This window comes from Alternaria ventricosa (assembly GCF_023758065.1).
Source record: "Alternaria ventricosa strain BMP 2768 chromosome Unknown scaffold_1, whole genome shotgun sequence".
Classification (NCBI taxonomy): domain Eukaryota; kingdom Fungi; phylum Ascomycota; class Dothideomycetes; order Pleosporales; family Pleosporaceae; genus Alternaria; species Alternaria ventricosa.
The window spans coordinates 1760232-1783297 of NW_026055681.1; the positions used below are offsets into that span (position 1 = coordinate 1760232).

General features: G+C 52.8%; 6 protein-coding genes across 6 annotated transcripts; 2 read left to right on the forward strand and 4 right to left on the reverse strand.

The window, feature by feature from the left end:
* Positions 1–1832: 1832 nt before the first annotated feature.
* DHH1 (DExD/H-box ATP-dependent RNA helicase dhh1) lies at positions 1833–3519 on the reverse strand (the record flags this gene model as incomplete). Its single annotated transcript, XM_049338563.1, has 4 exons — positions 1833–2645; positions 2696–3292; positions 3348–3426; positions 3476–3519. 4 exons carry the CDS (start codon positions 3517–3519, stop codon positions 1833–1835), a joined length of 1533 nt encoding a protein of 510 aa, XP_049204448.1.
* A 2123-nt stretch (positions 3520–5642) lies between these two features.
* J4E93_000605 (uncharacterized protein) lies at positions 5643–7683 on the reverse strand (the record flags this gene model as incomplete). Its single annotated transcript, XM_049338564.1, has 6 exons — positions 5643–6548; positions 6597–6694; positions 6854–6959; positions 7010–7153; positions 7199–7399; positions 7450–7683. 6 exons carry the CDS (start codon positions 7681–7683, stop codon positions 5643–5645), a joined length of 1689 nt encoding a protein of 562 aa, XP_049204449.1.
* Positions 7684–9252: 1569 nt separating this feature from the next.
* J4E93_000606 (uncharacterized protein) lies at positions 9253–12746 on the reverse strand (the record flags this gene model as incomplete). Its single annotated transcript, XM_049338565.1, has 3 exons — positions 9253–9697; positions 9745–10433; positions 10485–12746. The coding sequence occupies 3 exons, from the start codon at positions 12744–12746 to the stop codon at positions 9253–9255; spliced, it is 3396 nt and encodes a 1131-aa protein (XP_049204450.1).
* A 1135-nt stretch (positions 12747–13881) lies between these two features.
* Positions 13882–14660, forward strand: J4E93_000607 (uncharacterized protein; the record flags this gene model as incomplete). The annotated part of the gene is made up of 3 exons (XM_049338566.1): positions 13882–13906; positions 14037–14272; positions 14325–14660. The coding sequence occupies 3 exons, from the start codon at positions 13882–13884 to the stop codon at positions 14658–14660; spliced, it is 597 nt and encodes a 198-aa protein (XP_049204451.1).
* Positions 14661–15068: 408 nt separating this feature from the next.
* Positions 15069–18532, reverse strand: J4E93_000608 (uncharacterized protein; the record flags this gene model as incomplete). The annotated part of the gene is made up of 8 exons (XM_049338567.1): positions 15069–15183; positions 15238–15340; positions 15426–15649; positions 16350–17179; positions 17227–17321; positions 17371–17848; positions 17897–18292; positions 18341–18532. The coding sequence occupies 8 exons, from the start codon at positions 18530–18532 to the stop codon at positions 15069–15071; spliced, it is 2433 nt and encodes an 810-aa protein (XP_049204452.1).
* Positions 18533–19458: 926 nt separating this feature from the next.
* Positions 19459–22945, forward strand: J4E93_000609 (uncharacterized protein; the record flags this gene model as incomplete). Its single annotated transcript, XM_049338568.1, has 5 exons — positions 19459–19641; positions 19695–19914; positions 19963–20138; positions 20186–22680; positions 22738–22945. The coding sequence occupies 5 exons, from the start codon at positions 19459–19461 to the stop codon at positions 22943–22945; spliced, it is 3282 nt and encodes a 1093-aa protein (XP_049204453.1).
* Positions 22946–23066: the final 121 nt, after the last annotated feature.

Consider the following 23066-nt stretch of genomic DNA (forward strand, 5'->3'; position numbering starts at 1 on the left):
GCGCTCTAGGAGAAATGGCGTTAGCTTTATGTTCCGACGGCTCAACATTTCGTCGACTTACCAGTCAGCACAGAGACTTGTATCATCAACTGCACGTGCAGATTCACCAGTGCTTGTTCCATGTCTCTATTCGCAGCATTCCCGACACGTAGCACTTGTCCACCAATTCCGTTAACGTTATATCCAAACAGCTTTGCCTGAGCAGTGTTAGTGCTGTCGCGGGAGGTAGTAATGTAGTAAGTATATCCAGGGCCGTAGAGTAGGCGTGCATTGTCTTTGATGAGGGAAAGTAGGTGGTAGCGTTCAAAGTGGCTGACCATCGTGGAGTCTATCGAGAACAGTTCTAGGTTGGTCTAAGAACCAGCCATATATGCGTTCTGACGACAAGCAGAAGACGGCGTTTGATGTTCAGCAAACTATTCGTGGATCGTAACATACATGACATGGGCATGTGTGGGGTTAGTAAGTCCGAAGAAACAAGTCAATGGATGTTCCATCGTCTACGTTGGTATAAAATCTGAAGCTGCACAACATTACAAAGCAAGGTAGACTGCCAGGAGATCTGATCTATGCTGAATGTGTCACATAGCTCGGATTCACCTTACGAAAAACAAGCTAGCTACCTTGAAGGAGACAAGCTACAGCACATCAGGGAAACACGGCTTGAGGAAAGTAAATTTGCATTGAGAGGATCTGGGGCTATCTTAACGCAGCTTCAACACGATGCCAGAACGGTACCGCATGATCAGTAACGGTAGTCGCGGCAACGAGAGCAACAAATGCTCTACTCATTGCGAACCGCGACCGTAATCCATGAGTCCTTCAATCATGTCCTCAAAGGCTTTTTTCTTCTTTTCTTGTTGCGATAACGTATCTCGTTATCTCTTCTTGTTGGAAATACTTCCACCACACGAAACCCGCAGAGTCGACAGCAAATCGTCGCAAACATGGACGAGATGTTGCATATCCTAAGGTATTCGTGTGACTGCATCGGAAGTATAGATCCAGTCTGATCTGGTCTTGGGCTTGCTGTACAAAGCACAAGATGACTAGGCTTGAAAGGAGCTCAATCGTAGCGCCGAGTAGGTGCGGTACCCTAGGGGAGGGAGGAGGGCAGCTAGAGCCCATAGCGTAATGACATGCGACAAGGTGTAGCATCGCATCGAGTAGGGTGAGAATGTAGTTGTATGGCCATAGACAGTAATTGCTGTCAAGAACCAGACATGGAAGTGATAAAGTGCCGTCAATGGAGACGTAGAATAGCTCGATGGAGCTACACATATCCAGTAGCGTCGTGAACAGGGTATAGTCGTACCGAAGAAGATCGTACCCAATCGCAATCCTCTATACAAGGAGGACTGGGCTTTTGAAAAGACTATACCTAACCCGCCAAATGCTGTTGAAAAGAGGATGGAAGTGAGAACTGAAGACTAAGAGCGCGCAGAACTGGAGACAGTGCACTCTGCTGCAGAGGCAAAAGGCTCCAGCAACGCAAGTCGGCGAAACCAGCCAACCGACGCAAAGCAAAAACTAGACGTGACCCTGGTAGACCTTGGTATATAGTACATGTAGAAAGGTCGAGATCGTTAGAACCGTATTGCGCCGATGATTCGATTCGTTAAACCTGATAGCAGAAGTCCAGATATTCCGTACCGTGTCCTCGGCGCGACTGATCGCATAGTCATGAAAAAAGAAAGAAATGTAATGAACACATATGGATGCAAGGCATCCTAATGATATCGCAGCCTCTTGACAGAAAATTGTCGTGACATGAAGACGTAATCTAGACGTCAGGTTCAAGACACTGCAGAGATCAGGACCACCGGACTCTGCTACGAGGCAGGAGGTGCACCTGTAGGCTGTGGCCTAGGATTTCGCTGAGGGTTCTGACCGTTTGGCTGACGGTTCTGTTGGTTTTGTGGAGGACCTCGGCGCTGTCCCTGGAACTGGCCGCCACCACCACGACCGCCACGGAAGCCGCCTCGCGCGTTGGGGTTACCGCGCGCAGCACCATCTTGTTCTTGTTGCTGACCTTGACCTTGACCAGGAACACGTTGGGCGCTGGACATAGGGCGAGGGATTGATTCGGGGGACTCGTAAACGTATAGGTTCTTCTCGATGACTTGCGGGATGGGCTGGATTTCGGTACCAAGCTCCTGTTCGATCCTGTAAAGGTTGAAGCGATCTTCCCAGTTGATCAGGTTGATCGCTAAACCCAGATGTCCAAAACGACCAGATCGACCGATCCTATGCAGATATGTCTCGGCGTTCTTCGGGAAATCAAAGTTGATGACGACGTTGACGGCCTGGATATCGATACCACGGGTGAGCAAATCCGAACAGACAAGGTTTCGGCAAACGCCATTGCGGAAGTCGTGGAAGACGCGGTTACGGTTATGCTGGAGCATGCGCGCATGCGAGTAAAAGCAGGAGTATCCGAGTTCGGTGATCTTCTTCGCAAGAAGCTCTACACGGTTTGTGGAGTTGCAGAAGATGATGGACTGATTAATCTGCAGCTTGTTGAAGAGGGTGTTCAAACAGTGGACCTTCTGCTTCTCCTCAACGAAGGCGTAGTACTGTGTGATACCGCGAAGGGTCAGCTCGTCCATCAGGTTGATTTCGTACGGAGAGTTCATGTGTTTGTCCTGCACTGTATTAGCAAGCTTGTCGTCGTAGAGACGCTGGTCAAACGTACCTTGAAGCTCTTGACTACGATAGGAAAGGTAGCGCTGAACAGCATGACTTGCCTGTCCTTGGGGTGGAAGCCAAGAAGCTGCTCTACAACGGGGGTAAACTCAGGTGACAAGAGCTTGTCAGCCTCGTCCATGACAAATGTTTGGCAGGCGGACAGATCTGCTACGCCCTTTCCAGCCAGATCCAGGATCCTACCAGGTGTTCCAACGATGATGTGAACGGGGTCGCTCAACCGTATAATATCGTCCTTCAATCCTGTACCACCAGTCGAGACCATGACGTTAACACCGAGATGCTGTCCCAATTGCTTGCACACCTGGGATGTTTGTAGTGCGAGTTCTCGGGTGGGAACGAGGATCAGAGCTTGCGTCTTGGGGCTCTTCGGGTTTATGCGCTCGAGGGTAGGGATAACAAAGGCGGCAGTCTTTCCGGTACCGTTCTTCGCTCGCGCGAGGATGTCTCGGCCGGTGAGGGCTACGGGGATCGTCTCTTCTTGAATTGGTGACGGCTTCTCGAATCCAGCCTCGAAAATGCCCATCATGAGCTCGCGCTTGATGAAGAAGTCTTCAAACTCAAGGCCCTTGGTTGCTGTAACATCCTACCCTAGCATTAGCTCATGTCCAATACATGTGATTCCCAAGCCCATAGCATACCTCTGTCTGCGGTCGCGCATCCTTCGCTGGCGCATTCAAACCGGCTTTCCAGTTTGCCTCTCCTGATGGTGTAGCATCGCTGGGAATATGTCAGCGCGTAGCTCTTGCTTCGTTTGACATCGACTCACCTTAGCTGCGTTGCGGCTAGTTGGTTGGTGATTTCTGAAGTCATTGTGTATGTGGGTCCACCGAAGGTGGGGTTGTTGGTCGGAACGTCAAGGTCTAGTAGTGTGGATAGAGGCGCGATTGGTGTGTGTGCAACGCTTGCGGCAGAGCAGAGCAGATGCAAGTGAGGGGTTTGGGTGTGGAGGCTCGTATAGTGTATGCCGAAGAAAGTGGGGTTAGGTAAGCGCGGGATGGGAGTGCTGACTGTTTAGCAGCAACTCGGGTGTCGGCTTCTCGTGGTGGTGTGCGTTGTGAAGAGGCTGATTGAGGCTCGAAAGAGTCGCAATGTCGTGGTTTCGCCTTGTGGAGTCGTCTGCGACTGGAGGTTCGCGCGGGGGTTACTGAGGACAGTAGGAGTTAGTAGATGCCTCGAGAGGGTAAGCGCAGAGAAGATGGTGTAATTTTGTGCAGTGAGGTCGGTCTGTGTGGTGTTGTGGTAGCTGGGCGGGCCGCTTTATGCAGAAGGAACTTGAAGCTGGTGGAGGGCAAGGGTCCGTGCGTGCTTGTCATTGGCCCTTCTGACGTCGGTGCCAGGGCGACTATCTCAGTCCCCGTCTGCGACATCCAATTCTTGACTATCCAACTTGAGGATTTCTGTGCAATGATAGCGGCGTGTCCTCATTACACCTTCTCTGTTTGCCGCTTTCAGTCTTGATACCACGCGCCAGGTCCGCTCTAGCTGTACGTTTCATGTGTAATGCTGCATGAGTATTGACGACGAATGTAGTATATTCCAGCCAGAAACATATCGGCCACACTATTGATTCAATAACTGAATCTCTCCACATCAGTCATACGTGTCGGTCTTGTCTTTCGACACTTGCATAAACAGCCGCCGAAACGCGTACTCAAAGCCCATAACCCACCATGTCGTCTTTGCTCGGCCTCTCAAGGGCCCTTCGTACGCTCAGGACACCCCAGACTACCAAAAAAATGACCTTCCACTTCTTCTCTCCTTCCCACACACCCCGACGCCTGAGTCTACCACGATCACGCCTCTTCTCCTCCCGCGCATACGACGCCTACAGCGCTCAAGTAAAGTCCAACAAGCTTGTTCTGTATGGACTCATGGGTACCAATATTGCCATCTTCGGGTACGCGGCGTTTCTTAAGAGCCAAGCTATACAGGGCTTCCAGATGCCATACCAAAAGTTCATGGACACGATGACCTTGAACCTCGACAAATTTCGAAATGGAAACTACACGTCGCTGCTCACTGCGGCATTTACGCACGTGGATCTCTTCCACATATTGTCGAACATGGTCAGCGTTTATTTCTTGGGCTCTTTCTTAGCGGCAGCGCCTGTGATAACGCCAATGCGATACCTGACTATCGCTCTGGGCTCTGGGATTGCGGGAGGAGTGGGCGCTTTGTTCAATCGGTATTACAAGTTGCGTTCTGAAGGCCCTAACGCCAGAGACTATTCAAGGACTCTTGGGTTCTCCGGAGCCGTCATGGGCATCGGCGCGGTGGCAGCGTGCATGAACCCGCACGCGAGAGTGCTGATCTATGGCATCGTACCGATGCCACTTTGGGCTATGACTGCCGCTTATGCCGTCTACGATGGATTTTATCTCAACGACTCGAACTCGCGAATAAGTCATGCCGGGCATCTAGGAGGATTGGCGTTTGGGCTCGTGTACTACTTCACCAGGTTGCATCGTCTTAGGTTCTGAGGGGAATAGTACAGCCGGGGTGTTCTCAACATGTTCTGTAAACGTAAAGGACTTCCTGATAAGGTTCCGTGTGCTGCTAAGCTATTGTAATGTTAGTTGGCAGGCAAGTGGATAGTGCAGTATGCTTCCGGATCTTGTGATACGATTATCAGACTACATAATATGTATGTAACCTGTGAATACCACGATCTATTACCCGCTTTAGGCGGGTATTACACAGGCTCAGTTATTATCCCTCTCTCCCTATCACATATGCAATTCTGATAGTCCCATAGCTCTACCCAAACACCGTGATACACCCCATCTGAATATGCTACACAGGGAAGAGACAAATGAGATGTGGGAACCATCTCGACTCTCAATCGTAAAGCCTGTCTGCTATCAACGCATTAGCTTGCTTCTGAGAACCCGCTGATCAGGATGCTGTAGCTTACTGAAGTCCTCAAATCTACCTCAAGCGGTTTTCTTGGAAGGACTGACGACTTCCGGCTCGTCATCAGTGCCGAGCTCTGCGTCGCCGTTGGTGCCTATGTCGTCCTTGGACATGAGCTTCGGTAAGCCCTGTGGGGTGTAGGACTTGTTCGGAGTATACTTGGGTGTTGTAGACTCCTCAACCTCCATCTCCTTCACTTCCTCGCCTTCGGAGCTTTCGATGATGACTTCCTCAGACAGCGCGCTCTTGCGCGGTGGTGGACGCTTCCGCTTGACCGCTTCCTTGTCCTCTTCCTCCTCGTCAATGAGCTCCTCAGACCGACCACTCTTCCTGGGTCTACCCCGCTTCTTGGGGATTTGCCCTTTGGCCTTCAATTTCGCTGCTTTAGCAGCCTTCTTCTTGGCAGCCAAAGAGAACTCCTCGTCCTCATCAGAGCCTTCTTTCTTCCACGCCCGACCTTTGCCCTTGAAGTGCTTGGGCTTTGCAGGCTCCGGCTCCGTTTCCTCTTGAAGCAAAGCCATGGCTTCTTCATCTAGCGAAGCCAGAAGGGCGTCATCTATATTCCTACTGATCGACGCCACCGACGCTCTCCTGCCCTCTGCAGTCGGTGATGTGCTATTCGATTCCTGAGCGTCTCCATTTGCGGGCTCTACATCTTCGAACAGCTGCGAGTCGTGGTAGTATGGCCTCTGCTGTGTTGGCTTTCGTGTCCGCAGTCCGCGTCGAGTGGAGCCTGCTGACGCGGTGGTCGGGTCTGGAGAAGCCGCAGCAGAGTCGATATCTTGAGCCATCTTGCTACTAGCGCTGGGCGTGACGGTTCTATTGAATGTGGCATTTGACTCGGTTGCCTCTGCGACATTGGTGGGCGTGGCTTCGATGTGAGCACCTGCATCGGCGGCTCCGCCTTCAATAGAAGAATCTTCAGACTTTAACATGTTAGCAAACTGACCGTGAACCTCAAGACGAATACTTACGGCAGTCTTCGTCTTCGGTGTCTTTCTGGTGCTCAATTTGAGGATGTGGCTCTTCTTCGGTGTCTCTGACGCTGTTGCTGCGGTCGACGATTTCGGAGCTGTGACATGTTTTAGCAAGAACACAACAGACTAGCAAGCAATGTTTCGCGTGAAATGTCAAAGCATAAAGAGGTTCGGCACGGCCAGTATTTGGTGAACATGAAAAAACTACACAGGTGGGGTAATTAACATTCAAAATGGGTTCAAAATTCACATACCAGATCGAACAGGAAGAGGAGATACGATTGCAGATGCGGCAACCTCATCGATTGTAGTCTCCATCGGGTCCTCTAGTTCATCTTCGGGCGAGATGGTTTCTTCCGACTATGGGCAGGTTAGTGCATACTGGGTAGCGAATAAACAATGAAACTCACAATAGGCTTCTTCCTGGCCTTTCGAGCAGAAGACTTGCGCTGGCCATTGACGGCGATGGCTGGTACTGTTGGCGTCGCGGTCTCTGCCCCAAAATCCTTACTGGCTTCATCGTCGTCGCTCGCCGATGCGATGACCTCATCGGACTATGCTTGTCAGTAACTAGACGAAGGTATGCAAACAGTACTCACGAGTGGCTTCTTCCGCGCCTTACGCTTCTTCTTCCCGGAGGGACTCTGGTCTTCTGAGTTGGCCACGGCCGACGGTGTCGCAGACTCTGCCGCCCGTGACGCTCCGTTGCCGTTGGTAGCCGCAGTCTTTTTTGGCCGGCCGACCTGGCCACGAGCCTTGGTGGCTTGAGGTTTGGCCTTGACGGGTGGGGCCTCTTCGTCCTGGAACTTTTAGCATACGGTATTATTAGCTCATTATGATAATGACCTACAGTTGAATCAGACTCCTCAAACATGCTCAGCGCTGTGTAGTAAAGCGAGAGACCACCAGTCATTTTTTGAGACTCGACCCATTCCTCGTATGATGGGGAAGGACCGTTCTGATTTGCTTCTTTCCAATCCATGAACTCCCGGTGACCATGCTTGTCTTCCCAGAAAACGGGAGAGCTGTCGCTAGACTTGTGGGTACTCTTCCTTCCAGATGCCGCGTGGCCGTTGGGAGCCATGGTGAACCGAGAAAAAGACACAATGGCAGCCAAGGTTGAGCGGCGGCCGTGACAAGCGCAAGAACAGGTTGCAGAAATTGACGCGGGTTGATGATGCGGACGCAAAAATGCGCAATAAAAGATTGGGTTGACTAGAAGTATGGAATGAAGTGGCGCGGGAAGATGCGCGCGAGGTTGATGGTTGTTGTGAGGAAGTTAAGTTACAGAAGAGATCCAAGTCCGAGATGATCCACGTCTGGTCAACTGGTGCCACCTTAGCTTAGAATTCTCAAAGTCGCCAGGCGATAAAGCGGCCGGCGGCAACTACTTACCGAAGATAAGCAACTGACTACTATTGAAGTCTGGGTCGAATTATGATGCTGATGTCGCTCAAAGTGGAGGGAGGTGTGGACAGTGGGATGGGCTTGTTATTAGCGCGCGGACCTCAAATTTGAGCTCGACCACTGATGGAATCGAGGTGTATCACCAACACCAATTTCCTTTCTCAGCAATCATCGTGAAAATTGGAGGCTTGGCTGCGCATCATTGGTGCATGCGACCTTTCACGTTCACCTACACCACTTTTAGCACTTGCGTGCTTCTTGGGAGTGCTCTGACGAGATTACTGATGTTGTTCCCTGTCTTGCTACTTGTTGTGAGAAGGTAAGCGTCGCTACCGGAACTCTTATTATGATCTGAGTACCTGTAATGTCATCTCAAAAGAACCATGTGCTTACTGCTGTAAGCTTGGGGGTCGCACCGCGGCCGGCTTCCGCAATGGATATAGCAGTGGTGAAAGGAAGCCCTGTTCCGGCGCATACTTCGAGACCCATGGGCTTGCTCCCCGTATGCATGTTATGCTTTTTCTTCTTCATGATGTGACAGTCGCCTGTATTGTCTGCACAGGACCATTCTGAGTACGATCTCGGCATGTGGGCGACCACACACTACAGCGGATGCGATAGCAATTGAATGCGATTTGAGCTGTGCCGTTGCATATCGTATTAGTTATTGCATTTGTACTCTACGTCTACTGCATCACCTCGTCAGCGACAAGTCATCCAAGTCACACACCAAACAGATAACGTGATCATGCCACAAAAGTAGCATTGAGATATTTTAAGCCTCATGAATGCCGTGGTGCCATCCCTAATCTCGTCGACCTGGTATATACAAAGAGCAAAATACGAAGCCCAAAGCTAGTCCATCATGAGACTAAACTGGCGTCGCAAACGCGCGAGCAGGAAAATGCACAAAAGGCCACTGCGCATAATGCAGGATGGGTATACAAGGACAAGCCCTACCGCCTTCCCCGTGTAGTAAGACAAATTTGCGCCCACCGGGATATGATGAGCAAGGTAAAGGAAAAATTACAAACGCCATAAGGACTTGTCCGGTCTGCGGAAATGAATCTCAATGGCGCAGAGTCGGCCCAAAGCAGTCGTCGAGAAAGCGGACAGAATAGAGATATGTCGATAAATGAAACAATGAATGCGAACGACTGCTTCTCAAAACTCAGGGTGAGTACCGGAAAGTCGGAGGTGACAGCGGCAGAAGATCCGCCGGTTCTAACCCTCCAATGCAATGCTCCTAGAAAGATTCGGGTGGGCTCGGCATGCCATGCGCGCTACCATCCTCTTTCTCTGGCTCTTGAACGCTATGATTCTCTCTTTGCACCGGTTCAAGCTTCAGCTTACCGATGGGTTTACCAATGCCTTTCATGAAGCCATTCTGATCGTTGCCATTGTCATCCTTCTCCTCGTCCAGCTTACGCTTCTTCCGAGCCATTTGTTGCTGCTCTCTGAGAGGGCGTTTCCGAGGACTGGAGATCTTGCCTGTAGGTGGCAAGCGTGGCTTGGGGAATCGCTGCTTCGGAGGAAGATCATCATCCTCGACAAGCGGCTGGCTGTTGTTGTCATGGAGTTTACCCAAGAGCCAACTTTGGAGAAGACCAATCTGGTTCTCAGCGGTTTGGACGGTGACAGGCTCGAACTTGGGTGGCTCAGGCATAATGACACCAGTAGTAGTAATATTGCTGCAAATGTTAGTAAGAGCCGCGTCAAAGCATATCGCGAAACACACCTGTTGTCCTGCCTGGCATATGCATTGTGCACCCTGTTCTGTAGTAGATGCAGCGGAACACTGGAAGTGAGTCCGAACTCGATGTCAAGACCGAGCTCTTTGAAACCAAAGAAGTCTTCGCCAATGTCTTCTGCGAAGTCTCCACCCACGAATTGCTCGCTACCGTCGTTGAAGGCACCGGCCCCGTCAGCACCGGCGTTATCCATGGCTGGTCGCAGGAGTTCAGCGTAGTATGACCGCATCCTATCATGCATGCCACCAAGCTTGGTACCAAGCCTCTCAACATCGTCTTTGACATAAGTCTCGAGAGACTCCAGATCGACACCATTGGCGTGCAAAGAGTGAAGGACAGCTTCTTCCTGAGTAAAGCGTGGTGTCCAACTTGTAACCTGTCCGTTGGGAAGAGTGATGGGGACATCTGACTTCATCTTCGGTGTTTCGCGATATACTCCGAGACTTGCAACAAGATTCTGAAAGAATTTCGCTGCAATGTCAGTAACGGCATCAAGAGCTGATGGCTGGAACTCTTCGAAACCAGCATGATAGAAGACCTTGCCAACGCTGCGTTGTAAGGCGGCGCGACAAACATAGGGGGCCATGATCGGCCCGTCCTCTGATGTGACTGTTGGCTCGATGTCTGCCTCGTGGAAAGGCTGCGGTTCATATCGTTGAAACTGGTTTTGGTATAGCTACACGAGTTAGCGGTCGGTGTATTCCTTCGCATTTCGATACGAGCTTACCTGCGATTGGATCTGCATCTGTTTGACAATGCCGATCTTTGCGCAAATCTTCCTGGTTTCTTGCAGTATGTGGTTGTTGTCATCGAACTTGTGCACCAAAGCACTGTCTGGCGATACGAACTGCCCCTTTGGCAGAATACGCATGTACTCCTCAGCCTGAGGAATGACATAGCCCTCGGCATCTTCAACCCATTGCAGCCGTTCAGAAAGGTCGGGAATGGCGCACACAGGGTCGTAGTAATCCGGAATCTGGCGCTCCTCTTCTCCTTCGATGCCCTCGGCGAGTGACTCACCAGCAGTGACCTGAACGCCGTCTTTTCCGTCCGGAGCGGAGACAGCCCCGCTTGCAGTTTCTTCCTCGATAGCTTGCTTTCGGTGTCGTAACCATCTTCTCATGCCAGCTTTTGTGCGCAGAATAGCAGGTTCATCTGGCTGTAGGTGGTCGTCACGGAACAGTCTATGCCTTTCTGACGCAATGATTGCTCGATCTCTTTTCGTCACTTGTTTCCACGTTTTGTATTCCAGATCATCCAGGTCAGCATCCTCTTCCAGAACATCACTGACCGAGATACCAGTGCCGTCAGCTTCCGATACGTCAGCTTGGCTACCATTCACGCCGTTTCGCGAAATGCTGTTCGGTCCTAACGGTGTCAATGTACCGGGTGGGGGAGGTGTCGAAAAGCCGTTGACGCTGCCTTCCATTTCAGAGTCTGCTCGTAGAAACTCGTTCTTAAGATTGGACACTGCGTTATTAAGAGATGGAGCTGATGGTTTTGTTTCCGGTCCCGGTGTGTCCTCCAGACCTGCTGGAGGGGCCTTTCTTGCTGTACTTGAGCCTTTGCCTCCCTTGCTTGGTGCCTTTCGCCCTCGTGAAGCCATGATAGGTTCTTCGTCTTCACTGTCATCGGCGCCGTCGGCATCTGCATCGCCATGACGCATTCTCCGCTCCTCTGCCTCGACTTCTGCACGATCGCGAACAGTGATGTCCGGGATAAGGGGTACGAGCTTCTCGGTTTCCTTCTTCATGTGCAGTGCCTTTTTCCGGAGAAAGTGACTTGGGTCCGCGTTGTACTTTAAGCAGTTTGACCATATGAGCATAAGGTCGTCGACAAATTCCTTCTTCGACTTGTATTGGAGTTGCTTGAGCTTCTTCATCATTGTGCCAATATCCATGGGCTGCTTAATCACGTTGTAGTAGTCCGGTGCCTCTCGTTTGTTGACGCGTTGAAGGAAGGGATGGGCATGCTCGTTGGCCTTGAGTTCCATGAGGACCTTCTCTGTACTCTCGTATAGTTCCTCCTGTCCAACACGTTCTTCGTTTGCCCATTTACTCCTGTTCTTACGGACTTCGCTAATAAGGCTTCGGAGCTGCGCATCGGTCGCATGGACTTTGTCTCTTTGTGCGTCGATACGGGAGATGAGGTGCTTGAGTGTGAGACTGGACGCGCCGAGGTTAGTGGTGCTGAGAGTGCCTTGCTGGGGGGCGACAACAACGCTGTTGGGGGGTGCATTCGCAGGCGTTCCGGAGGTTTCGATTTCTACCTGACGGTCGAGTTCGTCAAGCTTCTGCTGCTCTAGCATGGCATCACGATCACTTTCCAACGAGTAGAACATTGTCTGGAAGCTCCGCCTGGCCGCATCCTCGGTCGCAATCTTATCCTGTTGTAGCTTCTTGCGCACATCGTCTGATGTCTTTGTGTGGTCCGACGAAGGTGTTCCGGTCCGGTCGTGACCTGACTTGTTCGATATGGAGGGAACGCGGAGGAGGCTTGGCGTGCTGGGAGCGGCAGCAGCAACGCCATTGGCAGCGCCTTTCGAGTGTAGCGGCGAGGTGCGGGTATCGTCTTCGTCTTCGTCGTCTTCATCGTCGCCATAGTCGTCTTCGTCGATTGTGCGGGTTAACTTCTTCGGGGTGACGGCCGGTCGCGCGTCATGCGCCGCCGCATCCCCGGATGACGGGCGCGGCTCGTTGTCCAGGGCATCAACAGCATCACCTTCGTACGTGCCGCCGATTACTGCAGAGAGACGCGCTTCAGCGCGCAGGAAACTCTCGCGCCATCGCGCCGCGCGGGGGTCTTCCTCTCCAACCATGTCTCCATCCCCCATGTTGATCGCGTTGGAGGCGTTTGACATGGTCGCCTCATCATTCAGCGTCGCATTGGGTGTGCGTAATCGAGTCGCGTTGGGCGGTTGGTGCAGGTAGCGGGCATGGCTTGGGCGTTCTCGCGATGATGGAGGATATGGGGAAGCGCTGAAGGACATCGTCGTCGTCGGCTGTGGGGGGTCTTGGCGGTTCGCGACCTACGGGGAAGGCGCAACCAGAGGGCGACGTCCCAACTGGTCCAGGTGTCGCAACGCGATAAAATCAAGCATGGAAGGAGCTACCGGTCGAGCGAAAGGTTTGCCGATGACTGCGAGATGGAAGAGGGTATTGGGGCTCGCGTCTTGATGGCCACAAATACGGCCTTTGATGAACGAACGTGGTGTTAGGGTTGTAGGTGGATGGGGGCTATTCCTCGTCCAGCCGCCTTAGCGTTCTGCGCAGTCCAGGGCCCGCGTCACCTACCTACTTCCCGATATCAAAATGCGGCGACTGCTGTATGTACGCGTCGCAGTGTTCCTATCATCAAGATCAATTACATCTGCTCCAATGTCTTCGATTTGTCCTCGATGGTCTTGCGCGCACTGACTTGGCTCCGACGGTGGTCCCTGGGGGCACCCAGATCACGTTTACTTGCCAACTTTGAAGTATCCCACGCCTTTTGGACCAGCACAGAGAACTACTTCGATGACTTTGGTTGTCCTTATCCTTGCAAGTCCCTAAAGAGTGACCCGAAAGTATTCGCTAGACATGATGCTACATAGGTATGCTTGCCGTCGGTACGACACCCCGAGTACCTCTGGGGTACATCATGTGTGCAGCTCAGAAAATCCACAGTCCTTCCTGAACATCCTGATGGACGTATACAGTATGTCGTTGAGTACTCAGTCAGAGCGATCAGCTTTACAGACGTACATCTACCATATTGGTATTGCAGCACCATTGAGGAAGGCTTCTCACGCATCTGCCCTGGCAGCCGAGACTCTCCATCCCAAACCTAACCTCAAAAGCAGAAATAGCGCCAGGTACACAGATCACAGACCTGGGGTCAATCAAAACTACCCGCCCCTACCCGCAGCTTCCTAGGTTGTCGATTTTCACAGGTTCCACACGTGATCGACAGCGGGAATACCCAAAGCCGTTAGCCGCTTTCTGCAAGCCAGTTCCGCCAGAATGCCAGCTCGTGGCCGCATAACGACGCTTGGTAGCTCTTGTCGCCCGCTGACTGCAACTCTCCGATCTTTAGGGCTGGAAATGCTCCTCGAGTGCTTATAGCCGCTGCTGTACAAAGTCACCATGCGCATCCGGAAGCCATTTGCTGGTAGGTCGCACTTGCTGTTTCATACGTCAGAGAGCTCGAGACACGGCGCTCACGCATTCAACCTGGGAATGGACGTGTTCCTTGAATTTGCGCTTTGCTTCAATAGAGTACCAAGCTAATGTCTATACAGGTGCCTTCGTAGCCCTCATCTTCATCAGCGCCGGCGCCGGCTTCTCCCCACCTGATTACAAGATCCCCTCATACAAGCAATCGGATAAAGCCCTACACTTCATCGCCTTCTTCCTACTCACACTATGCTTCTACTGGATACTAGAAACGAGTAGGAGGAAAGTCTTGCAGCTCACCTTTACCGTGTGCACGATTGGTCTGGGAGTCGCGAGTGAGGTCGTACAAGGGCTGTTGCCTGTGAGTCAACATAAGGGAATAACAATTGAACGACAAGCTGACACATGTCAAGATACATCGCGACTTCGATTATTACGACATCGTAGCCAACGTTCTCGGTTCGCTCCTCGCTCTCGGCCTGTGCAATTGGTACCACAAACGCATGCTCGAGCGCAAACGGGCTGCGCGCGGATATACAGCCGTCGCGGGTGACGAGGAGCGGGATATTGAATTGGGCGAGAACCCCGAAGGTCAGGAATCAGGCGTTGTCAGAACTACAGTGGACGAGGAGCTTGAAAGATGGGACGAGAACGCGGAAGACTGGGAAACAACCGAACCCGAGCCAGCGAATGGGAAGAGTCTCGAAGATGGGGGTGATCTGGGCGATGGGAAGAAGCGGAATGACTAAAATGATGGCATTCTACGATGTTCGGGACAACGAATTGGCTTGAAACGGCGAAATGGAGCATGGGATATTGCAGTTCCTCATCAAATTTGGAATGCCATCTTGGTTGCATACCCACTGTGAACGCAGAGTGAGCTCGATCATCAGGACTTTATCCGTGGTCAGTTCCCAATGAAACATCACCGCGGCAGAACGTAGTGTTGGTGCAAGTCGACTTGGATATTCGTTTACAAGTTCATAGCTAGCTCTCGGTGCTGCTTAAGCAGGCAATCCGAGCGAGCATTAACCATGATTCGTCATTTAGCCTGCCCTTCCTTCTGGAATCATGCATTTTCCAGTATGACATTCCGAAAGAACCCTAAGACCCCACACCAAGCGCCATGATCATTCCGTTTTCGAACCACACTCCACTTAAGCAGTGGTAGTCTTAGCAGCGGCCTGGTTGGGGTTGATCTTCTTTCCGTCCTTGTTGTACCTAACCCTTGGGGGAGGGGCCCTGTTGCGGCGGCCTTCGCGCGAGCGGACACTGCGAGTGTGTTAGACATAGGCTCATCCGAATCCTCGTGCGGGCTCAACGTACCGGACGATCTTGCCGTGGATAGCGCAGGAGACGCAGTACTGGAGCTTCAGGTACATCTTGGGGACGGTGTACTCGGGGAATACGGAGGCATCGGAGATATCACCTGCGTGGCGTTAGTCTTCAATTCCCCAATGCCGCCCCTTCTGTTCTGTAGTGTGACGCGGTGCGAGCGTGGCCGGGAGACGTACGGATGGCAGCGGACTCAACCATGTTGCGGATGGTGAATCTCTTGATTGCCTTGTCCTTGGGTGTGCATCGCGAGCAGTTGGAGCAACGGATGGGCTTGACGTGGCCGCGACCCTTCTTGTTTCGGCCGTTGGACGCTCGCTTCTTAACCATGGCTGCTGATTCTGTCGAGTTGTGTGAGCGGGATTTGGGTTGAGGGAATACGGGGAGCGTACTGAAGATGTATCTAGAAGTCAGCGGTGGGGGTGTTGTCGTGAGAGTCGTTCCTTCCTGACGTCGCGCACTGTGTCGACGAAATTCGCTTAAGCGGATCTAATCTTATCTCTTGGCGTACCGCGCGCTAGCCGCAGCACCCACGCAACCTCCGCGCAGCTTCACTGTGAGAAAGTGAAACAACATTTCAAGGCATTGTAAATTTCACTGTTTCCTCTATTATGCTTCTTGTGAATTAGGCGTTCAGGTTCACCCTTGATTGGGATGCTGTGGCAATCGTCCAAGGAGCAGTATGTCACGCTACTGTACTAATCTCCCGAAGTTCTTCCCCCGTCGTTATAAAGGCTTCGAGGGCAACATGAGTATGCTGTGGCTGTTCTTTATTTGTTCAACCACTTTAATGGTGTTCAGGAAAGGAAGCATAATGACAGCGTATTTATGTGGGACATGTGATTACTTGAAGTAGAACTCGGCACACCCTAGAGCCTACGTTATCGTGAGGTTGCCTACTTTACATATTTTCATCACAATGCAGGCTGCAGACCTGTTTAGGGTTTTCCTTGTAGAAGGTGGATGTATAATATATTTCAATCTGACCGCCAAACTGCTAGGAAACACCCAGGGATCTATGGGATATCAGGTTATAACAAAGGAAACAATGCATTCTCGCTCATACTCCAACACAAATTACCTAACGTCCACCCAAATCTTACCGACTGGCGCGGCCAAGCACAAAGACACCGACGATGACAACAGCTAGTACACCAATAGCTCCAGGAAGGAGAAGGTCGTTTGGTATACCAGCAATGATCTCTGGCTGTTGCGAGATAGGTGCTGGTTGATTACGGCCTCGTGATCTAGGCTTCTCTTCCTCCTCGTCGAAGTACTGTCTACGTTCGCGAAGAGACGACTCAGGCGGTGTGACAGGCTTGGGCAGCGCAGGCTGTGGGTTGACCTCGGCAGACATTGGTGCTTTTTCAGGATGGTGCACGAAAAGATCCACTTTCTCGCGATGTGCCATACGGGATAGGCTGACAGCCTCGACAAGATCGTCGTTGGTGGTGATGGAGATAGTGTCTCCCTCGTTGTCGAGATAGCTCAAAGCGAAGCCACCCCGGGAAACCTTGCCGTCATCAAAGCTCGGTACGCCTCCTATGGCCTCGACCTCTCCACCGAGCTTGTTCGCTACGTTGTGAATGAGCTCTTCGATGCCGGCAGATACTACGACCTGCAGGCGGTGAACGCGACCACTCGGAGCCTTGAACTTGAAAGGAAATGGCATGTCCTCCATATGAGATGGAGGAATACTGGCGACAGCAGATGGGTCGGGTGAGTCACCGTGATGAGAGGCGGACTCGTTGGGTAGTACGCTATCGCCGCGATCCATTAGGCCAGGGCGATCGTGGTGGGAGACGTATGAGCGATGGTCGTGGACGCGACTCCCACCCTCGCCTGACATCATCGACTCGGTCTCATTGTCTAGAGACAGCCAGAACTTGTTCCACGCGGGGCCTTCGCTGTCTGTTGTGCTGATGTTGTTGATCTTCAAAGAGTTAGCAATGATAGTTTGGGTAGTAGAAGTGGGCGTACCTGATCAAGAGTGGCATAAGTCAGCTTGAGAACATCGACCATTCCGACAATCTCCCCTGCGTCGCTCATAACAGGCAAGTTGAGGTAGTGACCATCTGCAAAAGTCAGCGATTATTCGAAGAGCTGTCGATTTGAACCACTTACCATGCATCTTGCGCAGAGCGGACTGGATGCTCATGTCCATAGGCGCAAAGTCGGGATGCGGAGTCATCACTCGTACGACACTGCAAGTCATTGGATCGAGCCCCGCGGCAATCACACGCAAGACGACGTCCTTGCTGGTGAAGATACCGGTGATGGAGCCATTGTCCTGCACCAGAACGGCGGTGGTATGGTTCTCCTTCATGAGTGACGCAGCTTCCTTGACAGAAGTGCGCACGGATACGGTTGTCGGTGGCAGACCAGTCAAGACAGACTCGAGAGTAGGACCAGACATCTTCTGACGAATAGCCTCGACGTACTGAATGATCTGTTGCGGCTGGCTGGAGCCCATCTCGGCCTGCACACCCTCCAGAGCATCATACAGCTTGCGCGAGGAAGCGTAGGCGCGCTCCAACTTCTCCATGGCGTCGTAAAAACATTTGGTGATGTCCAAGATACCGGAAATGTCGTGGTTTTCGTCCTATCCCACGTCAGTTCACCCGCGACGCATATCTATAGCCCAACATACCATGACGGGAAGGTGGCGGAAGCCCTTCCTGACCATGAGATCCAAAGCGTCGGTCGCACTTGTGTCGGTCTTTGCGCAGAGGGGGTTCTTGGTCATGATCTCTTCGATGGTGACATCGCGAGCCTTGATACCAGCGCCAACGACGCGGAAGGCCAGATCCTTGGCCGTGAAGATACCCGCAATACGGTCATCGTCGTCGGTAACTAGGACACAATCCTCGCGCTTAGCTGCCATCAACTGCGCAGCCTCGGCGACTGAGGTAGAGGGCTTGATCTGGAGCGCGGGGGAGGGCTTCAAGGCGAGGACGGTGCCAGGCGGGGCTTTCTTGGAGGGTCGCACGCGGCCACTGGGGTTCTTCTTCTTGTTCAGGTCGGTTTCGATCTTGCGGCGGATGGCCTAGGCATCATGAGTATGTGGCAGTCCATGGCGAGCAGGGCAGCTTACGTCGTCGCGCTTCGACATTTTCGCACGACTGGCGCTGAGCGAAGAGCCGCCCGCATCGCTCTGGGCAACATGAGAAGCATGCGTCTCGAGAGCTGCTGGTCGCGGGATTCCCGAAGGGCTGTGGGGGAATTGCTGGGGCGGGTTGTGGTTCTTGGGCTTGGGCGTACCGCGCATAGTCCCCGTATGCGACATGTTGCTTTTGACCGAGACGTGGAAGTCGGGTTGTTGGTGAGGGGTCAATAGAAGCAAAGTCGTGGTTGCCAGGGTAGACGCAGAAGGCGCAAGCGACGAGGCTAGCTAGACCGCTCTTCCCCTGGCCTGCTGCTATTGCACATGCGCCTGCTCGGCCTACCGACGACTGCCTGCAAAAGACCAGAATTTTAGCTCAGGCGCTGGCTCCATCTGGTCTGTCCTGCTGCATGGGCTTTGTATCTAACCTCGGAGGAGCTTACTCTCAAGACGGCTGTACCTAGACAGAACCCATACAGCCTACTACAACAAAGTAAGCAGATTCCAGGATCTAGCATTACTGTAGGTTTCGGGGTTCCGTACTTGAAGCTAGATCAAGTTTTTCCTACTCCTATCGTGACAGGTCACGCGCATGCTATCTCCCATGAACAGGATGGCTGGCCATGCACCCAGCCGTTGACTCATTCATCTTTCCCTTTACTAAGGATACGCACGATACTACAAAGAGTGCGCGGTCAATCATGTTTTCAAGGATATGAGCCAACTGGGTAGTTTCCGCAGGGTCCATACAGTGAATGCTTCGTGAGTCGGTGTACCCCAGGGCTCCGTAGCCTTCAAGGATACGCTAGCTGGCCAATGAGTGGAGTGACACACTTTTTTGGGCCAACACTCCCCCACCAAAACAACCATCAATGACTTGAGGCGAAACCACACAAAGCACCAGTCTCTGCCGCCGAAAGATCGTGTCTGCCCCAAGATATCCGCTGCCTCCTTCTGCATAGTTCCACTGCAGTAGAGGCGCTCCAACACGTCACACGCGCTCCGCAAGCAGCACTACCAGGGACCAAGCGACCGTATTCCCTTGTTGCCTGTGAACAACACCACTCTTCCTGGGCCGCTGCCCTCCACTATCGATCTACGCATACGACATGTCTGTCCTCCCCGCCGAGGTCCACACGGCGCTGGCAACCCTGCTGCAGGGCCTACAGTCGCCGGATAATATTCAGCGCACGGCCGCCGAGCAGCAGTTGAATGACGAGTGGGTTGCCCAGAGGCCCGAGGTGCTCTTGATGGGCCTCTCGGAGCAGATCGAGCTGGCGCAGGATACCTCAGTAAGGGTCCCGCTTGGTAGAAACCCTGGGTTCTAGCTTACAGGCTGTGTTAGACACGGACATTCGCCGCCGTCATCTTCAGGCGACAGTCGTCGAAACCGCGAAAGGCGCCCTCAGGCCAGACCGCCGACCTCTTCTTGACCCTCAACGCCCCCGAGCGCGAAGCCATACGCGCGAAGCTGCTCCATTGTCTCGCCAACGAGACGGACAACTCAGTGCGCACCAAGGTTGGAGATGCTGTTGCCGAACTCGCACGCCAGCACACAGATGAAGGTACGAGGAAGCAGGGCACGCTACAGAAACATGTCTAAATTCATCTAGGCGTTGCATGGCCGGAGCTTCTGGGCGCGTTGTTCCAGGCAAGCCAGTCCGCAGACCCCGCGCAGCGCGAGAACGCCTTCAGGATATTCTCGACAACCCCGCAGATCATCGAGAAGCAGCATGAGGACGTGGTCTTGACTGCTTTCAAGGGCGGCTTTGCCGACAGCGAAACATCGGTTCGTCTTCCGCATGCACCTGGAAACCCTCAACTTACATCTCCCAGGTCAAAATCGCATCCGTCGAAGCCTTCGCGTCCTTCTTCCGCTCAATCACCAAGAAGGCCCAGTCCAAATACTATTCTCTCGTCGGGGAGATCCTAAGCATTCTACCCCCGATCAAGGAGTCTGGCGATGCAGAGCTCCTTACAAAGGCCCTCATTTCGCTCATCGACCTTGCCGAAGTTGCGCCCAAGATGTTCAAGCCCCCGTTCAACGACCTCGTTCAGTTCAGCATTTCCGTTATCCAGGACAAGGATCTAGGGGAGACGGCTCGGCAGAACGCATTGGAACTCATGGCGACCTTCGCGGATAACGCACCTCTGATGTGCAAGAAGGATGCCAACTTTACCAACGACATGGTTACTCAATGTCTGTCTTTGATGACCGACGTTGGAGCTGACGATGACGATGCTGAGGAGTGGAACGTGTCGGAAGATTTGGATGAAGAAAGCGACTCGAACCATGTGGCTGGTGAGCAGTGTATGGATCGCCTGGCAAACAAGCTCGGTGGACAAGCCATTCTGCCTCCAACGTTCAACTGGCTTCCGCGCATGATGACTTCTTCGGCGTGGCGCGACAGGCACGCTGCTCTCATGGCGATCTCAGCCATCTCCGAGGGTTGTCGCGAGCTGATGGTTGGCGAGCTTGACAAAGTCCTGGATCTCGTATTGCCTGCGCTCCGAGACCCCCATCCACGAGTGCGATGGGCCGCTTGCAATGCTGTCGGACAGATGTCGACTGACTTTGCCGGTACCATGCAAGAGACGTACCACCAGGTCGTCCTACCCAACATCATCCCCGTCTTGGAGTCTTCGGAGCCTCGCGTGCAGGCGCACGCTGCTGCTGCTCTAGTCAACTTCTGTGAGGAGGCTGAGAAGAACATCCTTGAGCCATACCTGGATCAGCTGCTTAACCATCTGCTCATGCTTCTGCAGAGTCCTAAGCGTTTCGTACAGGAGCAGGCTCTGTCTACTATTGCCACCGTTGCGGATTCCGCAGAGGCTGCCTTCTCCAAGTACTACGACACTCTTATGCCTCTTCTCTTTAATGTTCTACAAGAGGAGCAATCCAAGGAATACCGACTTCTCCGTGCCAAGGCCATGGAGTGCGCTACGCTCATCGCTCTCGCTGTTGGCAAGGACCGTATGGGCCAAGACGCACTCAACCTTGTACAGCTGCTCGGACGGATCCAGAACAGCGTTTCCGAGGCCGACGACCCGCAGGCATCCTATCTCCTCCACTGCTGGGGCCGCATGTGCCGTGTTCTAGGACGGGAGTTCGTTCCTTTCCTTGCTGGTGTCATCCCACCATTGACCGAGCTTGCTGGAGCCAAGGCTGATATCCAACTTCTCGACGATGAAGAACAAGTTGCCCAGATCCAAGATGAAGAAGGCTGGGAGTTGGTCCCGCTCAAAGGCAAGGTTATTGGAATCAAGACCAGCATCCTTGACGACAAACACATGGCTATTGAGCTCATTGTCATCTACGCGCAAGTTTTGGAGGACGCTTTCGAGCCCTACGTCAACGACATCATGGAGAAGATCGCGCTCCCAGGCCTAGCTTTCTTCTTCCACGACCCCGTGCGAGTCGCATCAGCCAAGTGTGTTCCAGCGCTGCTGAATGCGTACAAGAAGGCCCACGGTCCGGAATCTACACAACTGAGCGAGCTGTGGGGACGCACCGTCGAGCGTGTCCTCGAAGTGCTCAGCACTGAGCCCGCTATTGATACTCTCGCCGAGATGTACCAATGCTTCTACGAGTGTCTAGAGTGCATCGGCCGCAACTGCCTCACCAACGCGCACATGACGACCTTTATTGAGTCCGCTAGAAGTGTTCTCCAAGACTATCACGTACGCGTCAAGGAACGTCTAGAGGAGCAGGCCGAGAATGATGATGGCGAGGAAGCATCGGAAGATCTGTTGTTCGCCATAGAAGACGATCAGACGCTCCTCTCAGACATGAACAAGGCGTTCCACAGCATTTTCAAGACTATGGGCACAGCGTTCTTGCCTTACTGGGCTGAACTAACCCAATTCTATAGCTTGTCCGCAGCTAACCCAGACCCCACTCAACGCCAGTGGGCGATTTGCATCTATGACGATGTGCTCGAGTTCTGTGGTCCAGAGTCGTGGCAATACAAGGACCAAATCATTCAACCTCTCATCGATGGTATGCAAGACGACGTCCCTGCCAATCGCCAGGCAGCAGTATACGGAATCGGTGTTGCAGCTCACAAGGGTGGAGAGAACTGGTCCGAATTTGTTGCGGCGTCACTGGAGACGCTCTTCCAGGTTACACAGAGACCCAACGCGCGCGCGGACGACGACATTTTTGCGACAGAGAACGCTTCGGCTGCGATTGCCAAGATCCTACACTACAATGCAAGCAAGGTCGCGAACTGGGATAGCGTCGCCGCTGCCTGGATGGATACGCTTCCCATCACCAACGATGAGGAGGCTACGCCATACGCCTATGCCTTCCTAGCTCAACTCATCGAACAGTAAGTTAACCTAGCGTAATACCGAATATGTATGAGAACCATACTAACATCTTCTAGACAAAACCAAGCTGTGTTCTCTCAACCCGCAAAGGTCTTTAACTACGTTGTGCAAGCCCTGGAGGCCGAGACTCTGCAAGGACAGACCGCGAATCGTGTTGTCGCATCCGTCAAGGCCCTGATCCAAGCGACCAGTACCGATCTTGGCCAAGCTGCCGCGAGTCTGACGCCAGAGCAGCAGCGTACTGCGCAAGCCTACTTCAGCTAGAAGCTGACTACGCCATTCGCAAATGGTCAATTTTATGGACTTGTGGAAGGAAATCCGCATGGGACACGATGCATGAGCGGCGTTCGATTCGGAATTGTGACATGACATGAGCATGAAGACA